The 20,410-nt window shown below is 38.5% G+C and overlaps 1 protein-coding gene across 1 annotated transcript in view; it reads right to left on the reverse strand.

Moving 5' to 3' along the window:
• Positions 1-19,300, reverse strand: part of NUP35 (nucleoporin 35) — a 32,013-nt gene extending 12,713 nt beyond the window's left edge. The window contains exons 1-4 of the mRNA NM_001098940.1: positions 19,214-19,300; positions 15,777-15,947; positions 13,481-13,608; positions 9,877-9,937 (exon numbers count right to left, since the gene is read on the reverse strand). Of these exons, the coding sequence (NP_001092410.1) occupies positions 9,877-9,937; positions 13,481-13,608; positions 15,777-15,947; positions 19,214-19,253 (400 nt within the window). The 5' untranslated portion in view covers positions 19,254-19,300. The remainder of the gene's footprint in view (positions 1-9,876; positions 9,938-13,480; positions 13,609-15,776; positions 15,948-19,213) is intronic.
• Positions 19,301-20,410: the final 1,110 nt, after the last annotated feature.

The following is a 20,410-nucleotide window of genomic DNA, read 5'->3' on the forward strand; positions in this document are numbered from 1 at the left end:
AAAAGTGTGCCTATCAAACCACATCAAATTGTGTCTCCCTTGGTAAATCATTACTCAAACAGTCTTAAGATCAGACTGGAAGTGGAAGGCAAAAGAACTTATTACCTTTTATGAAAATGTCTTCAATTAAAGACCAGATTCCATTATTTCAAAACAGACCACTAACCTAAATGAAAATAAGAGACAGAAAGAGTGGGAAATTTTAAAGAGATACATGGGATATGAAACTTGGGAGAAAAAGAGTTCCCTGGCAGTGCTGTTATCTTTTTAGCATGAAACAATGTAGCACAACATATAAAAAGAATTTGGTCTCAGTCCAAAGAGATGTTTGGCCTTTCCAGGTTCCTGGGAGATAACCCCTACACCCCAGGAAATTTCCCCAGCCAGGAGAGTGTTTCTGTTATTTGTGGCAGGCCCCTCAACCTCAAGTGAGCCTGACAGTTCATGCTAACAAGGTGACTTTTAGTGAAGTAGATCATGCCATAATGACCAACCATAAAGACCATTCATGTTAAAGGTCACCTCTGGGCAGAAGAAGGGATGGAGATTGAGTTTAGCCACTTGATCGATGATGCAATCATTTTTATGTGATGAAACTCCAATGGAAACTCAAGGCATGGAGGCTCCATGAGCTTCCCTGCTTGCCAATACTCTGGGCGTAGTGCATGTGTCAACGCCAAGAGGATAACACGTCACGGGTCTTGCTTGGAACAGTCCCAGACTTCAGCCTACGTAGCTGTTTCTTTAGAAGGTTCTAATCTGTATCTTTTCTATAATAAAACTAACTGTAAGCATTGCACTTTCAGTGGATCCTCAATCTGTCTAGTGAATTATAAGACCTTAGAGTGGGCTTGGGAAAGCCTGAATTTGCAGCCAGCAAGTCTGAAATGAAAGTGGCCCTGGGGACCCCTAAACTTACAGTCGGCACCTGAAGATACAGCAGTCTTGCAGGGACTGTATGCTCAGACTTGCAGTTTGACAAACGCATTGTACCCGGATGAATATAACAATATCCAAAATAGTACGACGAACTGAACACCAGTATTCATCTCCAGCATTTGTCAGGTACCTAATGACAATCACTCTGGAAAGTCCAAGGTTTTGGAGACCACAGAAGGTGTGAAACAGACTCCTGGTTGAAATCAAGGAAAACTAGTTTAAGAGAGTATATAATAAAGGATGAAAAGGCAAGGCCTTCCTCATCTTGTGCAGCTACTCCACCCCCAAAACACCAAGGTGTTAGTCCCCAAGGAAAAGAAACGTCAATACCTCAGGACTATGGCACCCCACTCCAGTACTCTTGCCTGGAAAATCCCAGGGATAGGGGAGCCTGGTCAGCTGCCTTCTATGGGGTCGCACAGAGTTGGACATGACTGAAGTGACTTAGCAGCAGCAGCAGCAGGTGGGTCCCAGTCACAGTGGAGAATAACTATGTAAGAGACTAAGCGAAAATCTGCATATTGAAAAGAAGACTTCTCCCTTTCTACATTCAGAACAGCAGCTTAGACATTAATACCGAATATTAAAGAATTTTTCTTTGGGAAATTTAAAAGAAAGGACCTATATATACTGAAATCAGATATTTTTCCAACAAAAATTTATCTAACTGTCCGATGCTCCTACAGCAAAGCCCAAAAAGAGGCAGAATAACCTCTCTCCACTAATTTCCCCCTTCCTACCACTGTCAACACACACACACACAGACTCCAAGTAGCTATTTAGTGCCTCATTCAATATATATGCCTTCACTAAGAAAAGGTATAAGAGTTAAAAAAAAAAAAAAAGAAAAAGGAGAGAGGGAAAAAAAAAAGATCTAGAAGGAAACAGACAGTATGAACAGGAATAAAAGTCCAACGTGAACTTCACTGGTAAGTTATTTTAACCATGAAACAAGACAGGATGCTACATTTTAAATACTTTAAGAGAATAGCAGCAAAAAAGATCATTGAATATTAAAATATCAAAATAAATTATTAGATGCACTGGAAATTGAGATTATGGACACCTTTCAGAAAGTATAATACAGATATACAAGACACTCTAACACAGAAAAAGTAGAAATTTAGAAATCTCTGCAGCACTCACAAACAGAAGAAATTCCAGAGAGATAGAGAACACAGAAAACAGTGGGAAGGCTATTATCAAATATAAGGAAGTTTGCCAAAACCCAGGCTAAGTGTCTTGATTTAAAGGATCCACCAACTCCCCAGAAAGATAAAGTCCCAGACCAAGGCAGATTTGTAAAACTGAAAACACTAACCATACAGAGACCTTTAATTTTTTGAAACCAAGCCCCTACAACAGCTTAGGAACCATCACTGCGTCTGACTTCTGCAGAACACTGGAAGCCAGAAGACAAAGTAATGATGCCTCCAAAATTCCAATCTAGAACTCTATACTTGGCCAAACAAGCAACCCACTTACAAGGAAGGTAAAAAGCATTTCAAACTCAAGGTCTTAAAGTTTATTTCCCATGTAAGTTATCCTAGAAAGGTACTCAAATATGTCCTTCACCAAAAAGAGAAAATAAACTAAGAAAACATGTTAACTAGGAAAAACAGAGCAACTCTAGAAACTTGCTAAGGCAAATCCTGAGATAAGAGCTATACACCAAGCTAATATAGGAAACAGCCAGAAGAGAGGCTGAGAATTAGAAGTTCTCAGTTTAAAACAAACAAAAATGAAACTATGAGCATTTTTAAAAAGACAAAGCAGCAGAAAAGTTGCTTAAAGGAAGCAAATGGCACATAGAAAATTAGACAAATGGGAAAAAGAAACAACTATTAAGAAAAATTAAAATTTTAAAGGAAGGATAAATTATAATATACTACTTGATGCAACACTAAACAGCACTTATATAATCATAGTAATATAAAACACTGACAGAGGAATAAAGTTTGATATATTTCAATTATATTCAGATAATGCAGGGGAGATAATTATCTTCAATTACCTTAAGATAAATATAGCAACTTTAAAAATGAAAATCAAGAATTAGCAATATAATTATATACAGCCAACTAAGTAATGGCCCTCCAGGATGGCTACATCCTAATCCCCAGAACGTGTGAACGTTACTTTACATAGCAAAAGAGATTATGCATTTAGGATTAAGGATCCTGAGATGGGAAGACTATGGAAGATTATTCAGGTGGACCCCCAATACATCCCGCAGTGTCCTCACAAGAGATGTGATGTGATGATGGGAAAAGACTGGGGTGATACAGTACACTTTTAAGTTGAAAGAAGGGACCACAATCCAAAGAACATAGGTAACCACCAGAAACTGGAAAACACAAAACCAAAAAGCAGGGGAATGGATCCTCTCTAGGGCCTCCAGAAGGTAACCAGTCTTACCAACACCTTGACTGTAGCTCAATGAAACTGACTTTGGACTTCTGACTTCTAGAACTACAAGAAAATAAATCCAAACTGTTTTAAGTCACTGAACTTGTGGTAATATGTCATAGTGACAACAGATAGCTAATACAGCAACTTATTCAGGTAAGGGAAGCTAAATTCCAAAAGGAACAGCTCTAAGATCTGGACAGGCTAGTTCTGGAGGAATAAAGCTAAAGACTGCAGCATTTCATTATAGTACTGCATCTAAGTACTATGTGCTATTTTTAAACAATCTGCAATTATTACTTTGACTAAAACATAAGATATTATCCCACTAAAATTAGAGACCAATCAATGGTACTATGGCTACTTTGCCATGAAACTAAATAAATTTTGGTGATTAATTTTAAAAAGTTAATGCCACAGGCAGAAAAATGGTCCCCCAAAGAGGTCTGTGTCCTAATACCCAGGAGTTGTGAATATGTTACATTTACATGGTAAAGAGAAATTAAGGATGCTATGGAATTAAGATTGCTAATCATCTCATCTTACACAAGAAGATTATGCTGGACTAATAGAATGAACCCAACAGAATCACAAAGGTCCTTAAATTACAAGGGGAAACAAATGATGTGAAATAAAGGCTCAACTAACCACTGCAGGCTTTGAAGTTGGTAAGAATGCATGAGCCAAGAAATATGGGCAGTTCTAAAAGCTGGAAAAGACAAGAAAACAAGATTCTCCCCTAGCACCTCCACAAAAGATTGGAGTCCTATTAATACTCTGACTTTAGCCCACTAAGACCTATTCCAGACTTCTGACTTCCAGAATTTTAAAGTAATAAATGAGTTATTTGAAACCACTATAATCTGTGTCAGCAGCAATAAGAAACTTATTAAGATTAACGCTAATTTTTACTCAATATATGAAAGAAAAACTATGCCACGCCAAATTGGACACAAATATTCCAATCATCAGTGTTGGGATGTCATTGCCTCAAAACACTATATACATATAGGAGTTTCCTCTGTCTGCTGTAACAAACTACCACGAACTGAGTGGCTTAAAACAGCAGAAATGTATTCTCTCTTAAAGTTCTGGAAACCAGAAGTCTAAGAACAAGTTTTCAGCAGAGTCTAACACCTGCTGAAGGCCAGCAATCAAAGAATTCCTTGCCTGCTGGCTCCTGTAGCTTCCAGAGACGCTGGTGACTTTTGTGTTAGAGAACACAAAGGTCCTCGCCATTTAAGAACCCTTGTGATTCTGTTGGGCTCACTCTATTAGTCCAGCATAATCTTCTGGTGTAAGATGAGATGATTAGCAATCTTAATTCCATAGCATCCTTAATTTCTCTTTACCATGTAATGTAACATATTCACAACTCCTGGGTATTAGCACACAGACATCTTTGGGGGACCATTTTTCTGCCTGTGGCGTTAACTTTTTAAAATTAATCACTAAAATTTATTTAGTTTCATGCTACAATACTTCAATGTTTGCCTCACTTCATATCATCTTCTCCTCTGTGTATCTCTCCTGTCTGTGCCAAATTTCTCTGTGCCACTAAGAACACTTGTGATTGGATTTAGGGCGCACTTGCATCCAGGTAATAACCAGGATTATCTTCCCCTCTTTTCCTCTCTCCTTAACTGTCCACTCTCCTTGAGAGATACCCCTCTCAAGATCCTTAAATTAATATGTTTTGGCCACAAAAAGCAGTACTCAGGGTTCCAGGAGTTAGAATGTGAACATGTCATTTTGGGGGCCACCATTCAACTCACTACAACTTACATCCATCAATCCATTCAGTCAACCAACATTTACTGATGTCCCTTTATACCCAGGTCTGTGACAGGTAAACAATGAAGGTATACAGAAGGAATCTCTGTCCTAAAGATCATAACCCAGTAATGGAGTAAGATAAGAGCCTAGCAGAGAGAGTTCTACAGGCTCACACTCAAGGAACAGCTAACCCAGATCAGAAAAAGAAGTGTCAGGGAAAAGCTACTCACAGAAAAACTAGTCCTTTATCTGCTCTTCTAGGAACACTATTTGAATTGAGTTCCTGGCATCAACAAAAGCAGCCAAAAATGGCTATAATCTAAACATCATACTTAATCTGTTAACAGTATGCTAACACAAATAAGGATTCTAGCTCAGTACATATAAATGCTATACTACTTGCAAAGGCTGACAAGTAAATGAAAGAACTTCTGAAGTAAAAAAAAATTTTTAATTAAAAATAGGATGAAAAATAGAGGAACACTTAAATAGCAGCAGAAGAAAACTGATCTGTGAGGATGGGGAAAGATAGGGCAAACATTCAGTATTCTTTACCAGAGGCAATAATGATTAAAAAGTTTCTGAAATTCTTTAATCTTGATTACCTACTTTGTTGTATGACCAAGGTTTTCCTGCACCAGAAATAAGATTTTAAAAGAGATTTTTAACCTCAGTTATAGAATTAAACGGAGAAGGCAATGGCACCCCACTCCAGTACTCTTGCCTGGAAAATCCCATGGATGGAGGAGCCTGGTTGGCTGCAGTCCATGGGGTTGCTAAGAGTCGGACACGAATGAGTGACTTCACTTTCACTTTCCACTTTCATGCATTGGAGAAGGAAATGGCAACCCACTCCAGTGTTCTTGCCTGGAGAATCCCAGGGTTGGGGGAGCCTGGTGGGCTGCCGTCTCTGGGGTCGCACTGAGTCAGACATGACTGAAGTGACTTAGCAGCAGCAGCAGCATAGAATTAAAAACTAACCAAAATCGCCTTATTAGATACAAGTTCAGTTTAGTTCAGTCGCTCAGTCATGTCCGATTCTTTGCAACCTCATGGACTGCAGCACGCCAGGCCTCCCTGTCCATCACCAACTCCTGGAGCTTTAAACTCATGTATACAATGCCATGCTAAGTCACTTCAGTCGTGTCCGACCCTGTGTGACCCCATAGACGGCAGCCCACCAGGCTCCCCCGTCCCTGGGATTCTCCAGGCAAGAACACTGGAGTGGGTTGCCATTTCCTTCTCCAATGCATGAAGGTGAAAAGTGAAAGGGAAGTCGCTCAGTTGTGTCCGACTCTTAGCAACCCCATGGACTGTAGCCTACCAGGCTCCTCCATCCATGGGATATTCCAGGCAAGAGTACTGGAGTGGGGTGCCAGTGCCTTCTCCGAAAGACCTCAGCATAAACCAGCAATTCATACCATTAAGTCCTGTGATGTCTCTTTATAAAAGCTGTCAACCTCCGAAAGTTAAAATTTACAAATTATAGAAGTTTTCATGTATTTAACATTAAATGTAAGAGTTTAAAAAACAAAAGTCTACATATTCTTCCTCAATTTTTTCAACTCTTTTATTCAATTTCTTCTTTAGTATCGACCATGCATCATAGTCCTCATGCCTACAACATGATTTCAAAAGTATTCTTTTTCAAGAAGAAGCATTCTTTTTCACTTATGTCCCATTAAGACTTTCTATACATAAATTCTTTAAACTTAAAGGAGAAGCAGCTGTGGCTCCCAGTGGCCAATTTTATGACAGGGATATTTTCCTATCACAGTTTTTATATTTTCACATATGGTTTCTAAAATTACAAGAAACTCATAGAAGTTACAGTATTAGAAAAAAAAGATTAACAAAAGGAAGTTTAATTAGCTTTAACCCTGTACTCTTCTACATGACAGCAATAAGAATATTATAATGTATGTTTTTAGACAACTAAGAAATGCTTTAAAACATATAACACATTACTTAAATTACGTGCTTTTGCATTTCCAAAGTCTCTGGAGTCGTTTACTGACTCAGCCAAACAATCACTATTATAGCAAACAGTCAAGTAGCAAGGTACTATCACACAACAAAGCACTGTCACCTACCTATTTGTTTGATCAGATTAAGACGGCTAAAACCTGAACTAATTCCCCTACAACATTTTACCTCAAGTATGTAACTGAAATAGAGGTGACATCCTAGATTTTTCACCATGATATGTGATAGAAATCTAAAGTCATCACCCCAAAGTTTCTGTCCCCCAGTTTTATTGGTTGGTAATTCAACCAAACTCTAATCCAAGTATTGCTGTGAAGGGATTTTACAGATAGAATTAGGTTATTTATCAGCTGATCTTAAATAAAGAACTACTGTGGACTACTGCAATGAACCAAAGGAATCAAATGATCCCTTAACAGCTGCAGATGGCAGAAAAGTCAAATCAGAACTACAAGAGAACAGAGAGGTCAGAGAGACTCAAAGCATATAAAAAGACTTGATCTGCCATTGCGGCTTTTGAAGACAGAAAGAAAACCAGAAGCCAAAGAACGAGGGCAGCCTCTAGACGCTGAAAATAACCTCTGGCGACAGCTGGTAAAGAAACAGAGACTTCACTCCTCCAACTGAATGCAACTGAATTTGGCCAATGACCTGGATGCAGATTCATCCACAGTTTCCAGAAAAGAACAGAGCCTTGCTAACATCTGAGCTCTAAAGAACCAAGCTCTGCCCGAGACATCTGACCACAGAAACTATGAGATAATAAACGTGTGTTGTTTTAAGCCATTAAGTTTGTGATAATTTGTTACAGCAAAAGTTTTTTAAAAATACAGATTCTGGTACCAAGTAGAATGCTGCTGTAATACCTCTAAGTGGGACATACCGTTAGAATAGGGCAGTGGGTGGAGGCTGGAAGAACTTTGAGGAACATGGTAGAAATAGCATTGGACAAACCAGTAGTAGAAATCTATACTTTAAAGAACACTGCCAGTGATGGCTCACACACTGCTTGAAGAAATCAAGATCTGGAGGATAAAAAGATCTGTTTGTCACTGGGTATTACTTTGTCAACCATTTTGCCTTTAAACAGGAGTGTTTAGCACATTTCGTTTATATAATTGTCCATTCAGTTCATTTAAATCTACTGTCTTGCTATTGCTTCTTTCATTTCATCTGTTTCTGCTGTTGCTTCTCTTTTCCTCCTTTCCTGTCCTGTTTTATGTCTAAGCCACCCCCATCTCTCACCTGGGTTAAGGTAGTAGCCAACTATCTGATCTCCTTGCTTTCACCCTGTCTCTTACTCCAAAGTCTATTCACATCACTGGGGCAGTCTCATCCTATTTTTTTCTACCTTTTCTGGGTAAAGACCAAGTGCTATTAATACAATAACCCCCATTACCTCTCTGGCCTCATCTCCTATTATTCACCCCTCCCTCACTCCATTTCACACTAACTTCTTGACACGTATTTGAACACTCCAGACACAATCCCACCTCAGTGCCTTTGTACTTGCTTCTTCCTCTGTTTAGAAAACTTTCCCTAAACATTTTTGAGCAAATGTTAGTTTTCCATAACTATTTGTAGTAAGAATAATGCCCTCCCACCCCAGATGTCCATGTCCTTATTCCTAAAACCTAGGAATCTTACATTACATGGTAAAGGAAAATTAGGACTGCAGATGTTAATATTGCTAATCAGATGACATTACAAAAGAGAGATTATCGTGACTATCCAGAAGGGCTGGAAGTCTTCACCAGGGTCCTTAAAAGAGAAAGAGCAAGACTTGACATGAAGCAGAATGATCAGAAAGATACAATGTTGCTGGCTTTAAAGATGGAGGAAGAGGACCAGAAAGAAATGTGGGCAGCCTCTAGAAGATGGAAAAGGCAGAAAACGGATTCTTCCCCAGAGCCTCTATAAATTAACATGGGCTACCAATGCCTTGATTTTAGCCCATTGAGACCCATTTCAGATTTCTCACCTCCAGAACTGTAAAAATAATACACTGAATCATTTAAACCACTTTTAAGTTTATGGTAATATATTACGGCAGCAAAAGAAAACTAATACGCTACCTTAGTTATATAAGCCCTTATCTCCTACTTCCCTTTGCTGCTTAATTTTCCTCCACAAAATATACTACCTTCTAACAAACTATTTACTTTATTTATAAATGTAAATTTCATAAGTAAATGTAAGCTCCACAAAGGCAAAGATTATCTATTTTTTCCAGTTTCCCAGGGCCTAGTACATGATTGTATGCCAAGTATTTGCTGAATGAACATTTGATAGATTATAAATATAAATACATAAATATGTTGGAAAAGCTGTGCTTATGATGATGCTGACAGTGACAGAAATACCATTAATCTTAAAGAAAAACGAGATATAATCAATGGCTATTTGTAGTCAATGACATTCATTATAGCTATGCATTAATATATCTCAAAACATCTTTATTATTCAGTCTGCATTCCTCTTCTCAATTGCAACTTATTTTTTAATTACAGTTTTAACAATTCAGGAGACACTAATACATTATTTTTTTAAATTCTTAATGCTTTTCAGTAGAATATCATAACCTTATCTGTAAGTTCAGGAAAGAACCAATATACAAATATTTCCTTCCTAAAGAAAGTTACTGACATTTGAGAAAGTCTCCAAGTTTGAAAAATAAGACAAAATTTTGGCAATTACCAACAAAGGTCTTACTATCTTCATTCAAAGAGTAAAAAATTGTCACTGGTATTGAAAGGCATTGCTTACCTGTTCCAGGAGTAGTTGTCACAACTCCAACAAGAGGACTCTGCATTACTGAAATGTTTGCCTAAGCAAAAACAGAAGAAAGTGTTCAGGTCAAATGCAAAGTTCTAACCATAAAATAAACACAATAAATGCTGAAGAACTTCATTCAACAGACAACTGAATGTTTACCAGGTACTGGCAACGCCTCTTATTAGCTCACAATTGAAGAGTACTTTCTAAGTTTGCTTGTTTTGTTGTTGATTTTTTTTTTAAGTTGAACACTACTAATCTAAAAAGGCAGACTCGTTGGCATATTATAATGTTTAAAATAAGAAAAGCTGAACTAGGTAAAAAGACACTATTTTTATTAACAGTAACACTGCTATTTGTTTTTAGTATCTAAAATACAGTATTTGAAATAACAGATATAATGGTGATTCTTCAAATCATCAAAGTTCAAACTGAAAAACAGAAGTTGGCAAAACTGTATTCCTAAATTGACATTTACAAACCATGAAATAGTATAGATTCAAATCAGTCTACACAGTAAACAGCATATCTCTGCCTCTACTAGTAAAAAGTAACAAAAACTAGTTCCTTTAAATCTGAGAAAATTAAAGATTCAAGTAGTTGAAAAATCTTTCTATAAACAAAATAGAAAACAATAATAGCTAATCAAGAATGAGAAAGGCTCTTTCTCTAGAAGTAAACAGAGAAATTTTTTTAATAGATTCTGATTAAAGTAAGAAAATCTAAAATCTGGTTATTACCCAGCAACCAGACCAAATGTCAAGAGATTATTAAAAGGAGATAAAAATTCATTGTTCAATTCTTAATGAGAACTTATGAGTAGAGAGAGGCTGACCAAAGTCTCCGGGGGTTAAACTCATTTGGACTTTAATAATATTCTTAGCAACTTTCAAGTCAAAAGCTTTCTCTACAAATTATGGCTCACAAGATTTTTAAACATTTTGAACATAGCAGTAACTATAAACTCCCTTTCTTTCCAGGTATTATCAGAGGAGTAATGAAAGGTGGCATAAACTTACAAGCCAGAGGTCCTCATACCAAATTAAACATCAGATTTATCTATCAACCTTTAGAAAAATACAACAGAATATTCTGGACTTAGTTAAGTTTATCACAATACTGTCCAAACATAACACAAACCACACCAAGTAACTGTTTTAGAGTAGGCATGTATATCTGTTAGGGAAATTATAAATAAAATGGAGGGAGTCTTGTTCAGGCTTCAGAAGCTGGAGAGCAGGCCTCTGACTGACTTCTGACCATGCCAAGCTATGTGCTTGCCAGCAAGCACACCAACTGTTACCAGCAAATCAAGTGGCACTTTAGATAAGAAAGGGAGTGGCATTTGTAATTTCTTGAGCCCCTGGAGGCCTAGCCAGCCTCCCAAGGTCTAAGAAGTCTTATGACTCATAAGGTAAAAGAAACAGCAATGTAAAACTTAAAAACCAGAGCTGCATTTTTGCACACAAATGGATGATGGTATTGTTTTGCAGCTTGGAACTATAAGCGGGAGTCCCCAAAAACCTCACCCGTGGAATGGACACACCGCCCAGGACTCTTTTGCCTAAAAGGGACTCCAGACTGCTGTTCCTCTGGACTTCCCAACACTATTCAAGTCTGGATGTGGGTTTCGGCCCAATTTGGTGATATGTATGCAGTTACTTTTCTCTATTGTTTCTATTTCTTTTCTCTTAGTGGCAGTATATTGAAATTAATCAAATAAGCCTTCATTAAGAATTGAAACTGTTTATTGTGTGTGTAATGAATGGCTTCTTTTCTTAACCAATCCTTCTAACCTAAAATGAAGGATTTAAAACTTTCCACAAAACAACATCTCAGTTAATTATAGGACTAGCCACATTTCAAGCGTCGACAGCCACACTTGGCCAGTAGCTACTACACTGGACAGGAGGGCAGGTGTACAAGTGTTGGTAAGAGAAAGTATTCTGTTTAACACAATGAATTAACTTTGCTTTGCTTTACAAATAGGCCCAGTAGGCCAGGTGTATCAAGCCTATGATCAAAATTTACTGAAAGATTTTTCTACTTTTCTTAAACTTGCCAATAAATATACTATATTTGATTTAAAGAAAAGCCTTTAATATTCCTCCAAATCAAACAGCAGAAGTATCTTTATACAATGAACTTACCAGTTCAGCTGAAACATTTTGTTTCTGTATCCTACTAAGCATAACAGTAATAGGAGAGAAAACTTTTGACTATAAAAGGTCCTAAACTTGCTACTTAAAAGAAAAACCAATACTACCTTTCAACTGACAACCAAGACTAATCATAGTAGTATTAGCACAGCATCGTTCTTGTCAACACTGGCTCTAGAGTCAATATTCCCTGGGTTTAAAATCTGGCTCAACCAGACTGGCTGCCTTGGGCTTTTGGTGTCCTAGTTTCCTCAATGATGAGATAAAGCTCCTAAGAGTCATTCATCCCAGGGTCATTGTGAGGATTAAATGAAATAATACATGAGATCAGGGCATGTACACTACAGGCATTTCATAAGTATTAGACACTTTTTTGTGCTATCAGTCCCATCAAAACAGAAAATCTCTACCTTGCAATCCATAACTGAAAGTGACACTGGCAGAACACCTACATCCACACCAGCCAAGATTTAACATCACCATCAGAACACCTACAGGAACAGACTAGGCCATCACTCATAAACATGCAGAAGGAAGCATTTTTAGTAAAATAAGTAAACAGTGAACAGCTCTAAAAGAGTATTCAGTTCAGTTCAGTCACTCAGTCGTGGCCGACTCTCTGCGACCCCATGAATTGCAGCACGCCAGGCCTCCCTGCCCATCACCAACTCCCGGAGTTCACCCAGACTCACGTCCATCGAGTCAGTGATGCCATCCAGCCATCTCATCCTCTGTCGTGCCCTTCTCCTCCTGCCCCCAATCCCTCCCAGCATCAGAGTCTTTTCCAATGAGTCAATTCTTCACATGAGGTGGCCAAAGTACTGGAGTTTCAGCTTTAGCATTATTCCTTCCAAAGAACACCTAGGACTAATCTCCTTTAGGATGGACTGGTTGGATCTCCCTGCAGTCCAAAGGACTCTCAAGAGTCTTCTCCAACACCATACTTCAAAAGCATCAATTCTTTGGCACTCAGCTTTCTTCACAGTCCAACTCTCACATCCATACATGACCACTGGAAAAACCATAGCCTTGACTAGAAGGACCTTTGTTGGCAAAGTAATGTCTCTGCTTTTGAATATGCTATCTAGGTTGGTCATAATTTTCCTTCCAAAGAGCATCAGTCTTATACTAATAAACCATCCCTAAAAATAATGACCTCAAATCATCACAAGGTACCTGAGATCTGGATAAAACCCTGGATCTTCATTTGTTCTGTCACAAAACTATGTATATTGAACTTTTAAACAACCACTGACTGTGTACCATAGAGTAAACAGTAGACTCTATGGTAACTGTCCCTAATGCTTATTCCTATGCAACAGAGTTATACTAAAACAGACTTCAGGGAAACATTTCAAATTACTGACCCTCACTGTATAACCACATGAAAACATGAAATGAGTATGCATGGCCATAAATGAGGATATGTGTATCACCTGTCTTCTTGAAGTTAAAGGTGTTGATCCAAGTCCTGGGCTGGAAATGTCATCATATATACTTCTAACTGGCGGAGCTCCACTTTTATCTTTATGAGCTGGTACAACTGGCTGTGGTGGTGATCCACCTAACAATGTACAAACAGCATAGTCAGGTGAGAAAACAAATAAATCTTCCATCTATCTGGTAAGATCCTTTAGTATTTTTAAAATAAGGCTTAAACTCCTATCTCCCAATGTTTCTCAAACCTTAATACACAGAGTCACTTGGGCATCTTGTTAAAATTCGGGTTCTGTCTCAGACCGTGTGGGATGGAGCCTGAGATTATGAATTTCTAACAAGCTGCCAGTGATGCCAATATTGGTGATCCATAGACTGCCCTTTGAACAAAAGGTTCCAGAACAAGGACTATATAGAAATGTTAGTTTTTAGTGAATGCGTACAACTTTTGTTTTCTCTACAAAATGCTTAACAATTCAATATCAAATTTAATCCTATTTCTCACTTGAAAGTAGAATACCAAACAGCTCTAATTTGTATATACCTGAAAAAATATAATATTTTAATGTGGAATTTGACTGTCAAATTCCCATGTTTCTCACAGTAAAAATTTATTAAAGTACATAATAAACATACAGGAAAAGGATCAACTTTGGGGGCTACAAAGAGGCCTTCTTAGGTCAGAGAATCATCAGTGTCAAGTAGTAGAGCAGCCCACATCTTCTGTAAGACTAATGTCTGAGTCAAGACGGTGCAGCAAAAGCCATGCACACCAGAGCACAGGCTATAGAACGAGACTGGCCCAACCTTTAACCGCCTGTGGTCACTAACCAGCGAGCTCCAGCAAGCTCTATACCGCATTTAGCATCAGTTTACTCCTTTAAGAAACAGAGACAGTACCAACTACTCTTTAAGACTGATAAAAGAATAAGATAACATAAAATGCTTAGGATACTCCCTGGCTCATAAATACTTAATATATGGTAGCTACAACAATAAAATAACACACTTGAAATATGTAAAAATAAATAATCTGTCCAAGATAATGTTTCTAACTGAATCGCTTCAGTTATAACTTATGATAATTCTCCCTGATCTTTAAAAAAAAAAATTATAAACCACTTTAACACAAATAACACCTCACATGCATGCACGCTAAGTTGCTTCAGTAGTGTCTGACTCTTTGCCACCCTATGGACTGTAGCCCACCAGGCTCCTCTGTCCATGGGATCCTACAGGCAAGAATACTGGAGTGGGTTGGCCATGCCCGCCTCCAGTGGATCTTCCCTACCCAGGGATCAAACCCAAGTCTCTTACATCTCCTGCACTGGCAGGTGGGTTCTTTACCACTAGCGCCACCTGGGAAGCCCAATAATACCTTAAGGACAATTAAAAAAAGAATTTCCATTTAAACATCTATTAAAACACTTATTAGCTCACATTTGGAATTCAACCATTTCTGTAGCTCTCACTATTCATGGTCAAAATTTCCAAATTATCTTTTAAAATATTTGTTTGCTAAAAGAGTCCTGTATTAGATGTTTTGTTTACATGACAATATTTTGTGCTGGCAACTGCAGAGCATCGTTTGTGGAGTAAGTCCTTTCACTAAACACAGTGAGTAAGAATCTTAACTCACTAACACTAGAAGTCAAATTCGTATCTACAAATTTACAAATTATATTTCTTTTGACTGAATATTTGCTGTTATTATATTAAGACAAATTTTTTAAATTGAATCCAGCTGAAGCTGAATGACCATATTCCCCTCCCCCACCCAAACACACTTTAACATCTCCGAAATAGGAATAATTAACAAAAATGGCAAATGGTGTATCATATTTAGTGCTTCTCTTTCCTAGTGGTGCTTAATGGTGTTACAATCAATGCTAGATTGAATAAAATGCAGTATGCATATTTTCAGGGATTCTTAGAATTAAAGTAAATTATATTGCTTACACCTGTTTCAATAATTTTAGGTGACGAAGGTGAAAGCTACCTCACTCCTCTTTTTAAAATTCTGGTACATGTACTGATAGTACTTAAAACTACACTAAGCAATTTACCTTTGTTGTCATCTAGTTACTAAGTCATGTCCAACTCTTTTGAGACCCCATGGACTGCAGGCTGCCAGACTCCTCTGTCCATGGGATTTCCGAGGCAAGAATACTGGAGTGGGTTGCCACTTCCTTTTCCAAGGGATCTTCCCCACCCAGGGATCCAACCCACATCTCCTGCATTGGCAGGCAGTTTCTTTATGGCTGAGCCACCAGGGAAGCCCAAACATTTACCTACCTGCAAGTAAAGGTGATCTCATTTCCATTACTCCTATGGAAGGGCTACTAATTGATCGAGGCTGTGGAGTCACTGGAGCTGGCAAATCCCCCATTAAAAATCCAGGTAAGAATTGGGCATTAACCCCTGGCTTTGGAGACGTGGGTGAACCCAGCATCATTGGTTCAGATCCTAAATGAATCAGAAAATAAAATACAGAGAAAGGACTTCAATGTAATAATAGGTAACAAAAAGATACAAGGACCAGTATACACAATTTTGAGAATTTAATAAAAATTGTTAAATATTACAAAACCACAGTTAAATTATTTTAAAAATCATAAAATTTTTCCAGAAAAATATGAAAATATTTTGCATTAACAAAATAATATTTGACAGATGTTTACATTATTTCATAGATTTAAGAATCAACATTTATTTTTAAATTTTTGCTTATTGACTAAAAAAAAAAAATCCCTACTACATACAGAACAACTTCTTTCCATTTCTGGCAGTTTGTACTATGTAACAACCAAAAACAAGGACAGGATGCACTACCAACATAAAGTCTAAGCAAATTAGACACAACAGATTTAGCTATATGTCCCATTTTTCTTTCCCCATACACAAAAACCACGGTCATTTCTGTAATAAAAGTGTAATTATGCACACATTAAAGCACGTATGAAATAACAGTGATGACAGCATACCAACTAAGAAATATGCTTTGGGTAATTTTTTAAAACCATTCATTTTAAAGTTAGGAATAAGCACACACACACACACAAAAAATAAAGTTAGGAATAATCAATAAGTCTCCCTAACAGAAAACCAATTAAGAGGAGAACTGATACTTCATGATGATCCATTCAAAATTATTTTTCACAATTTATAGGCTAGGTAATATTATTATTCCAACTATGAAAATAAGGAAGCTATAACTTCCTCTAATTTCAAAACAAAATAGCACAGTAAGGAGAACAGGAGCTCTGGAGTCAAGAGACCTGGTTTCAAGTTTTTCAGAAAGATGGACATAATCACAGCACCCAGCTTTGATTAGAAAGACAGCAAATAAAGCACTTAACTCAAGTGCCTAATATACAATCAGTACTCACAAATATTAGTTATTACAATTATTATTCTAATAGTACCTTAAAAGCCAAAACCTACTGTGTACATGTAGAATTTGCAATTTCTGCTTATGAAAATTTAATTTTTCAATTATCTGACAAAGCTGATTTGTGATTTATGGAACTCAGAAAGTTCAAACACTTGATATTTTATACAGCCTTTATTAACTACACTGTAATTTTAACTGCCTCAAAATTGTGCTTAGTACTATCCAAATGCTGTCAATTAATTACTCTTCCTCTTATTTCTCATAGCAGACCTTGATAGTAACAATGCAAGCACATGAAAAAGGAAAAGAAAGCAAATACTGAAATAGGTGTGAAGAGCTATATTACATTGTAATTACTTCAAAGTGCTAGTTACTATGTTACCATGGTACTACTACATATTTCCAAAGAACATAATACTAAAATCAAATCAAAAGTCTAAACAAAAGCTATTACGAACATATATTTATAAACTCAAAGTACAAAGTTTTAGGTACCATCTCCCAGCCCCAAAAGAAAAAAAAAAAAAAACATATATGGGCTTCCTAAGTGGCGAAGTGGTAAAGAATCGCCTGCCAAGGCAGGAAACACAGGATGGATCCCTGGCTCGGGAAAATTCCCTGGAGGAGGAAATGGCGACCCACTCCAGGATTCTTGCCTGGGAAATCCCATGGATAGAAGAACCTTTCATGGGGTCGAAAAAGAGTCAGACATGACTTAGCGACTAAACAACAACAGCAGCAAGTATACTAAAAATTAAGTCCAAAAACTTTTGACACATCTAAATACATACTGTGATACAACAGAAATAACCAAAGTGAGGAGAGCCAAAGGACTCTTAACTAAACTGTCACTAACCACCGAGCCCTCAGACTAATTTTCCTTAAGAGTTATATTGTTGGATCCTCAAGTCTTAAATTTCCATTTCCGAGTCTCTACTCCTAAAATGTTAAGTGGTGTGTCTTACTCAGCTAGCATTGTTTGTCGAAGTAACCATAGTTTTAGTGTTCCATTAGGTGCTGCTGCTAAGTCACTTCAGTCGTGTCCGACTCTGTGCAACCCCATAGACGGCCTCCTACCAGGCTCCCCCATCCCTGGGATTCTCCAGGCAAGAACACTGGAGTGGGTTGCCATTTCCTTCTCCAATGCATGAAAGTGAAAAGTGAAAGGGAAGTCGCACAGTCGTGTCCGACTCTTAGCGATTTTCAAATACATCTCTATTATAGTAGATGGTTTATTTTCTGTTTTAAGCTATTCCACGGTTCTCACAAAATCCACAACTCAACCGACACATACACACAATAATCGACATCCAAGGTTGACACGCAAGATTTTTTTAATGCCCCCATTATATAACGGAAATGATTTTTTAAAATCATTCAGTTCAGTTCAGTTGCTCAGTCGTGTCCGACTCTTTGCGACCCCATGAATTGCAGCACGCCAGGCCTCCCTGTCCATCACCAACTCCTGGAGTTCACCCAAACCCACGTCCATCAAGTCGATGATGCCATCCTGCCATCTTATCCTCTGTCGTCCCCTTTTCCTCCTGCCCCCAATCCCTCCCAGCATCAGTCTTTTCCAATAAGTCAACTCTTCGCATGAGGTGGCCAAAGTACTGGAGTTTCAGCTTTAGCATCATTCCTTCCAAAGAACACCCAGGACTGATGTTTAGAATGGACTGGTTGGAATCATTACGTGTAGAGGAAAAGATCCTCTACAATAGAGTCATTTTCCCAAGATAAAGAAAATGAAGCGAACTCATGGCTTCCTATTAAGGGAATATCTGAATGGTTGCCATCACCTGGTTAATTAAATATCGAACAACTCAAGTTTCCATTAACAACACATTCCTTTTGCGAATCCCGGGAGGAGTTGGAATCAAGCAGTAACGAGAAGCCCAGGTGACCGAGCAGCCGTGAAAGGTGACCACGCTCCAGGGCACCGCCCACCCACGTGTTCACAGGTGACGACCTTCCCACCAACGCTTCACAGGATCCGGGAACCCAGCATAGCGTCTGCCGTGCCGGCGAAGTCTCAGGTATGGACAGGTCTGGATCTGGCTTGTGGGAAGTATACCAAGCGGCTTAGTCACCACCACGAGACCGCCGTTTCTTCGACTTCCTCGGAGCCCGCAGCGTCCCGGAGCCCCCTTGGTAGCTACAGGGTGGCGACGCCTAGAGAAGGGGGCGGACTTGGAACCTGGGGGCGAGCCAAAGGGCTAGCTCTTTGAGGCTTGAAATTAGCAGACGAGACCCTACGATTACTGTCTCTCAGCGTGCCCGCTTCCAAGCTTACAGTGTGCATCGCGGTGCCAGCGAGGAAAAGCAGTTTTTTACTCACCCAACGTGGGCGCCTGGGGTTCCACGGCAAAGGCTGCCATCACAGCAGCAGCGGTATTCACCCCCGGACCTTCCTGATTTTCAAAAATGGCGGAAACTCTCCCCACGGGTGGGGCCGCGCTACCTTATGGGATTGCGTAACTTCCAGACATGCGCTGTATCTGTTGTGGCGCCGGCGCTGCCATTTTGGCATAGGGCAGCAGTCTTCTCGGACTACTTGAGCGGGAAGAATTTTTCTGGTAAAGTGATGAAACAACGTGGAAGTTGTGATTTCAGGACTTCCTTGCTCAACTGTGAGCCTCCTGATTTGCTGGTGCTTGAGTCGTATAGTAACACAAGTTACTGTAACGCTTCCATAGTTAGCGAGAGTTTGCTGCTGCTGCTAAATCGCTTCAGTCGTGTCTGACTCTGTGCGACCCCGTAGACGGCAGCCCACCAGGCTCCCCCTTCCCTGGGATTCTCCAGGCAACACTAGAGTGGCTGCTGCTTTTCTTTAGATATCATTTGAAGAGCGCGCACACAAACACCTTGTATTTATCAATATGTGTGTGTGAAAATAAGTTGTTTAGCCATTTGCAGCAACATGAATGGACCTGGAGATTATCATAGTGAGTGAAGTAAATCAGACTAAGAAAGACAAATATGATATAGCTTATATGCAGAATAAAAAAAATGATACAAATGAACTCATTTACAAAACAAAAATAGAGAACTTATGATTAACAAGGGGAGAGGATAGGGAGGAGCGATAAATTGGGAATTTAGGACTGACACATCACACTGCTAGTTTTAAAACAGATACCCAACAAGGACCTACTGTATAACACAGGGAATTCTGCTCAACACTGTAATAACTGAAATGAGGAAAGAATTTGAAAAGGAATTCATATATGTTCATGTATAACTGAATCAGTTGGCTATACATCTGAAATTAACACACATTGTTAATCAACTATAGTATAAAATAAAAATTTTTTAAATAAGAGGAAATAAAAGGAAAAAAATGTGTTTTTTAGTTTTGCTCACTTACTAATTTTATTAAAGTCATATGCTACATGTGTACATTCTGAGATGCTCTCTGATCCATACCAAACTCACTATCCTGCAAATAGTCACCATCCTCCCTATTTCCTCTGGGGTTTTCCTGAAATCCCAAATCCAGCCAGGATTTTTCTAATTTGGGTGAGGTAATAACAAT

Source organism: Bos taurus, chromosome 2 (assembly GCF_002263795.3).
Source record: "Bos taurus isolate L1 Dominette 01449 registration number 42190680 breed Hereford chromosome 2, ARS-UCD2.0, whole genome shotgun sequence".
NCBI lineage: Eukaryota > Metazoa > Chordata > Mammalia > Artiodactyla > Bovidae > Bos > Bos taurus.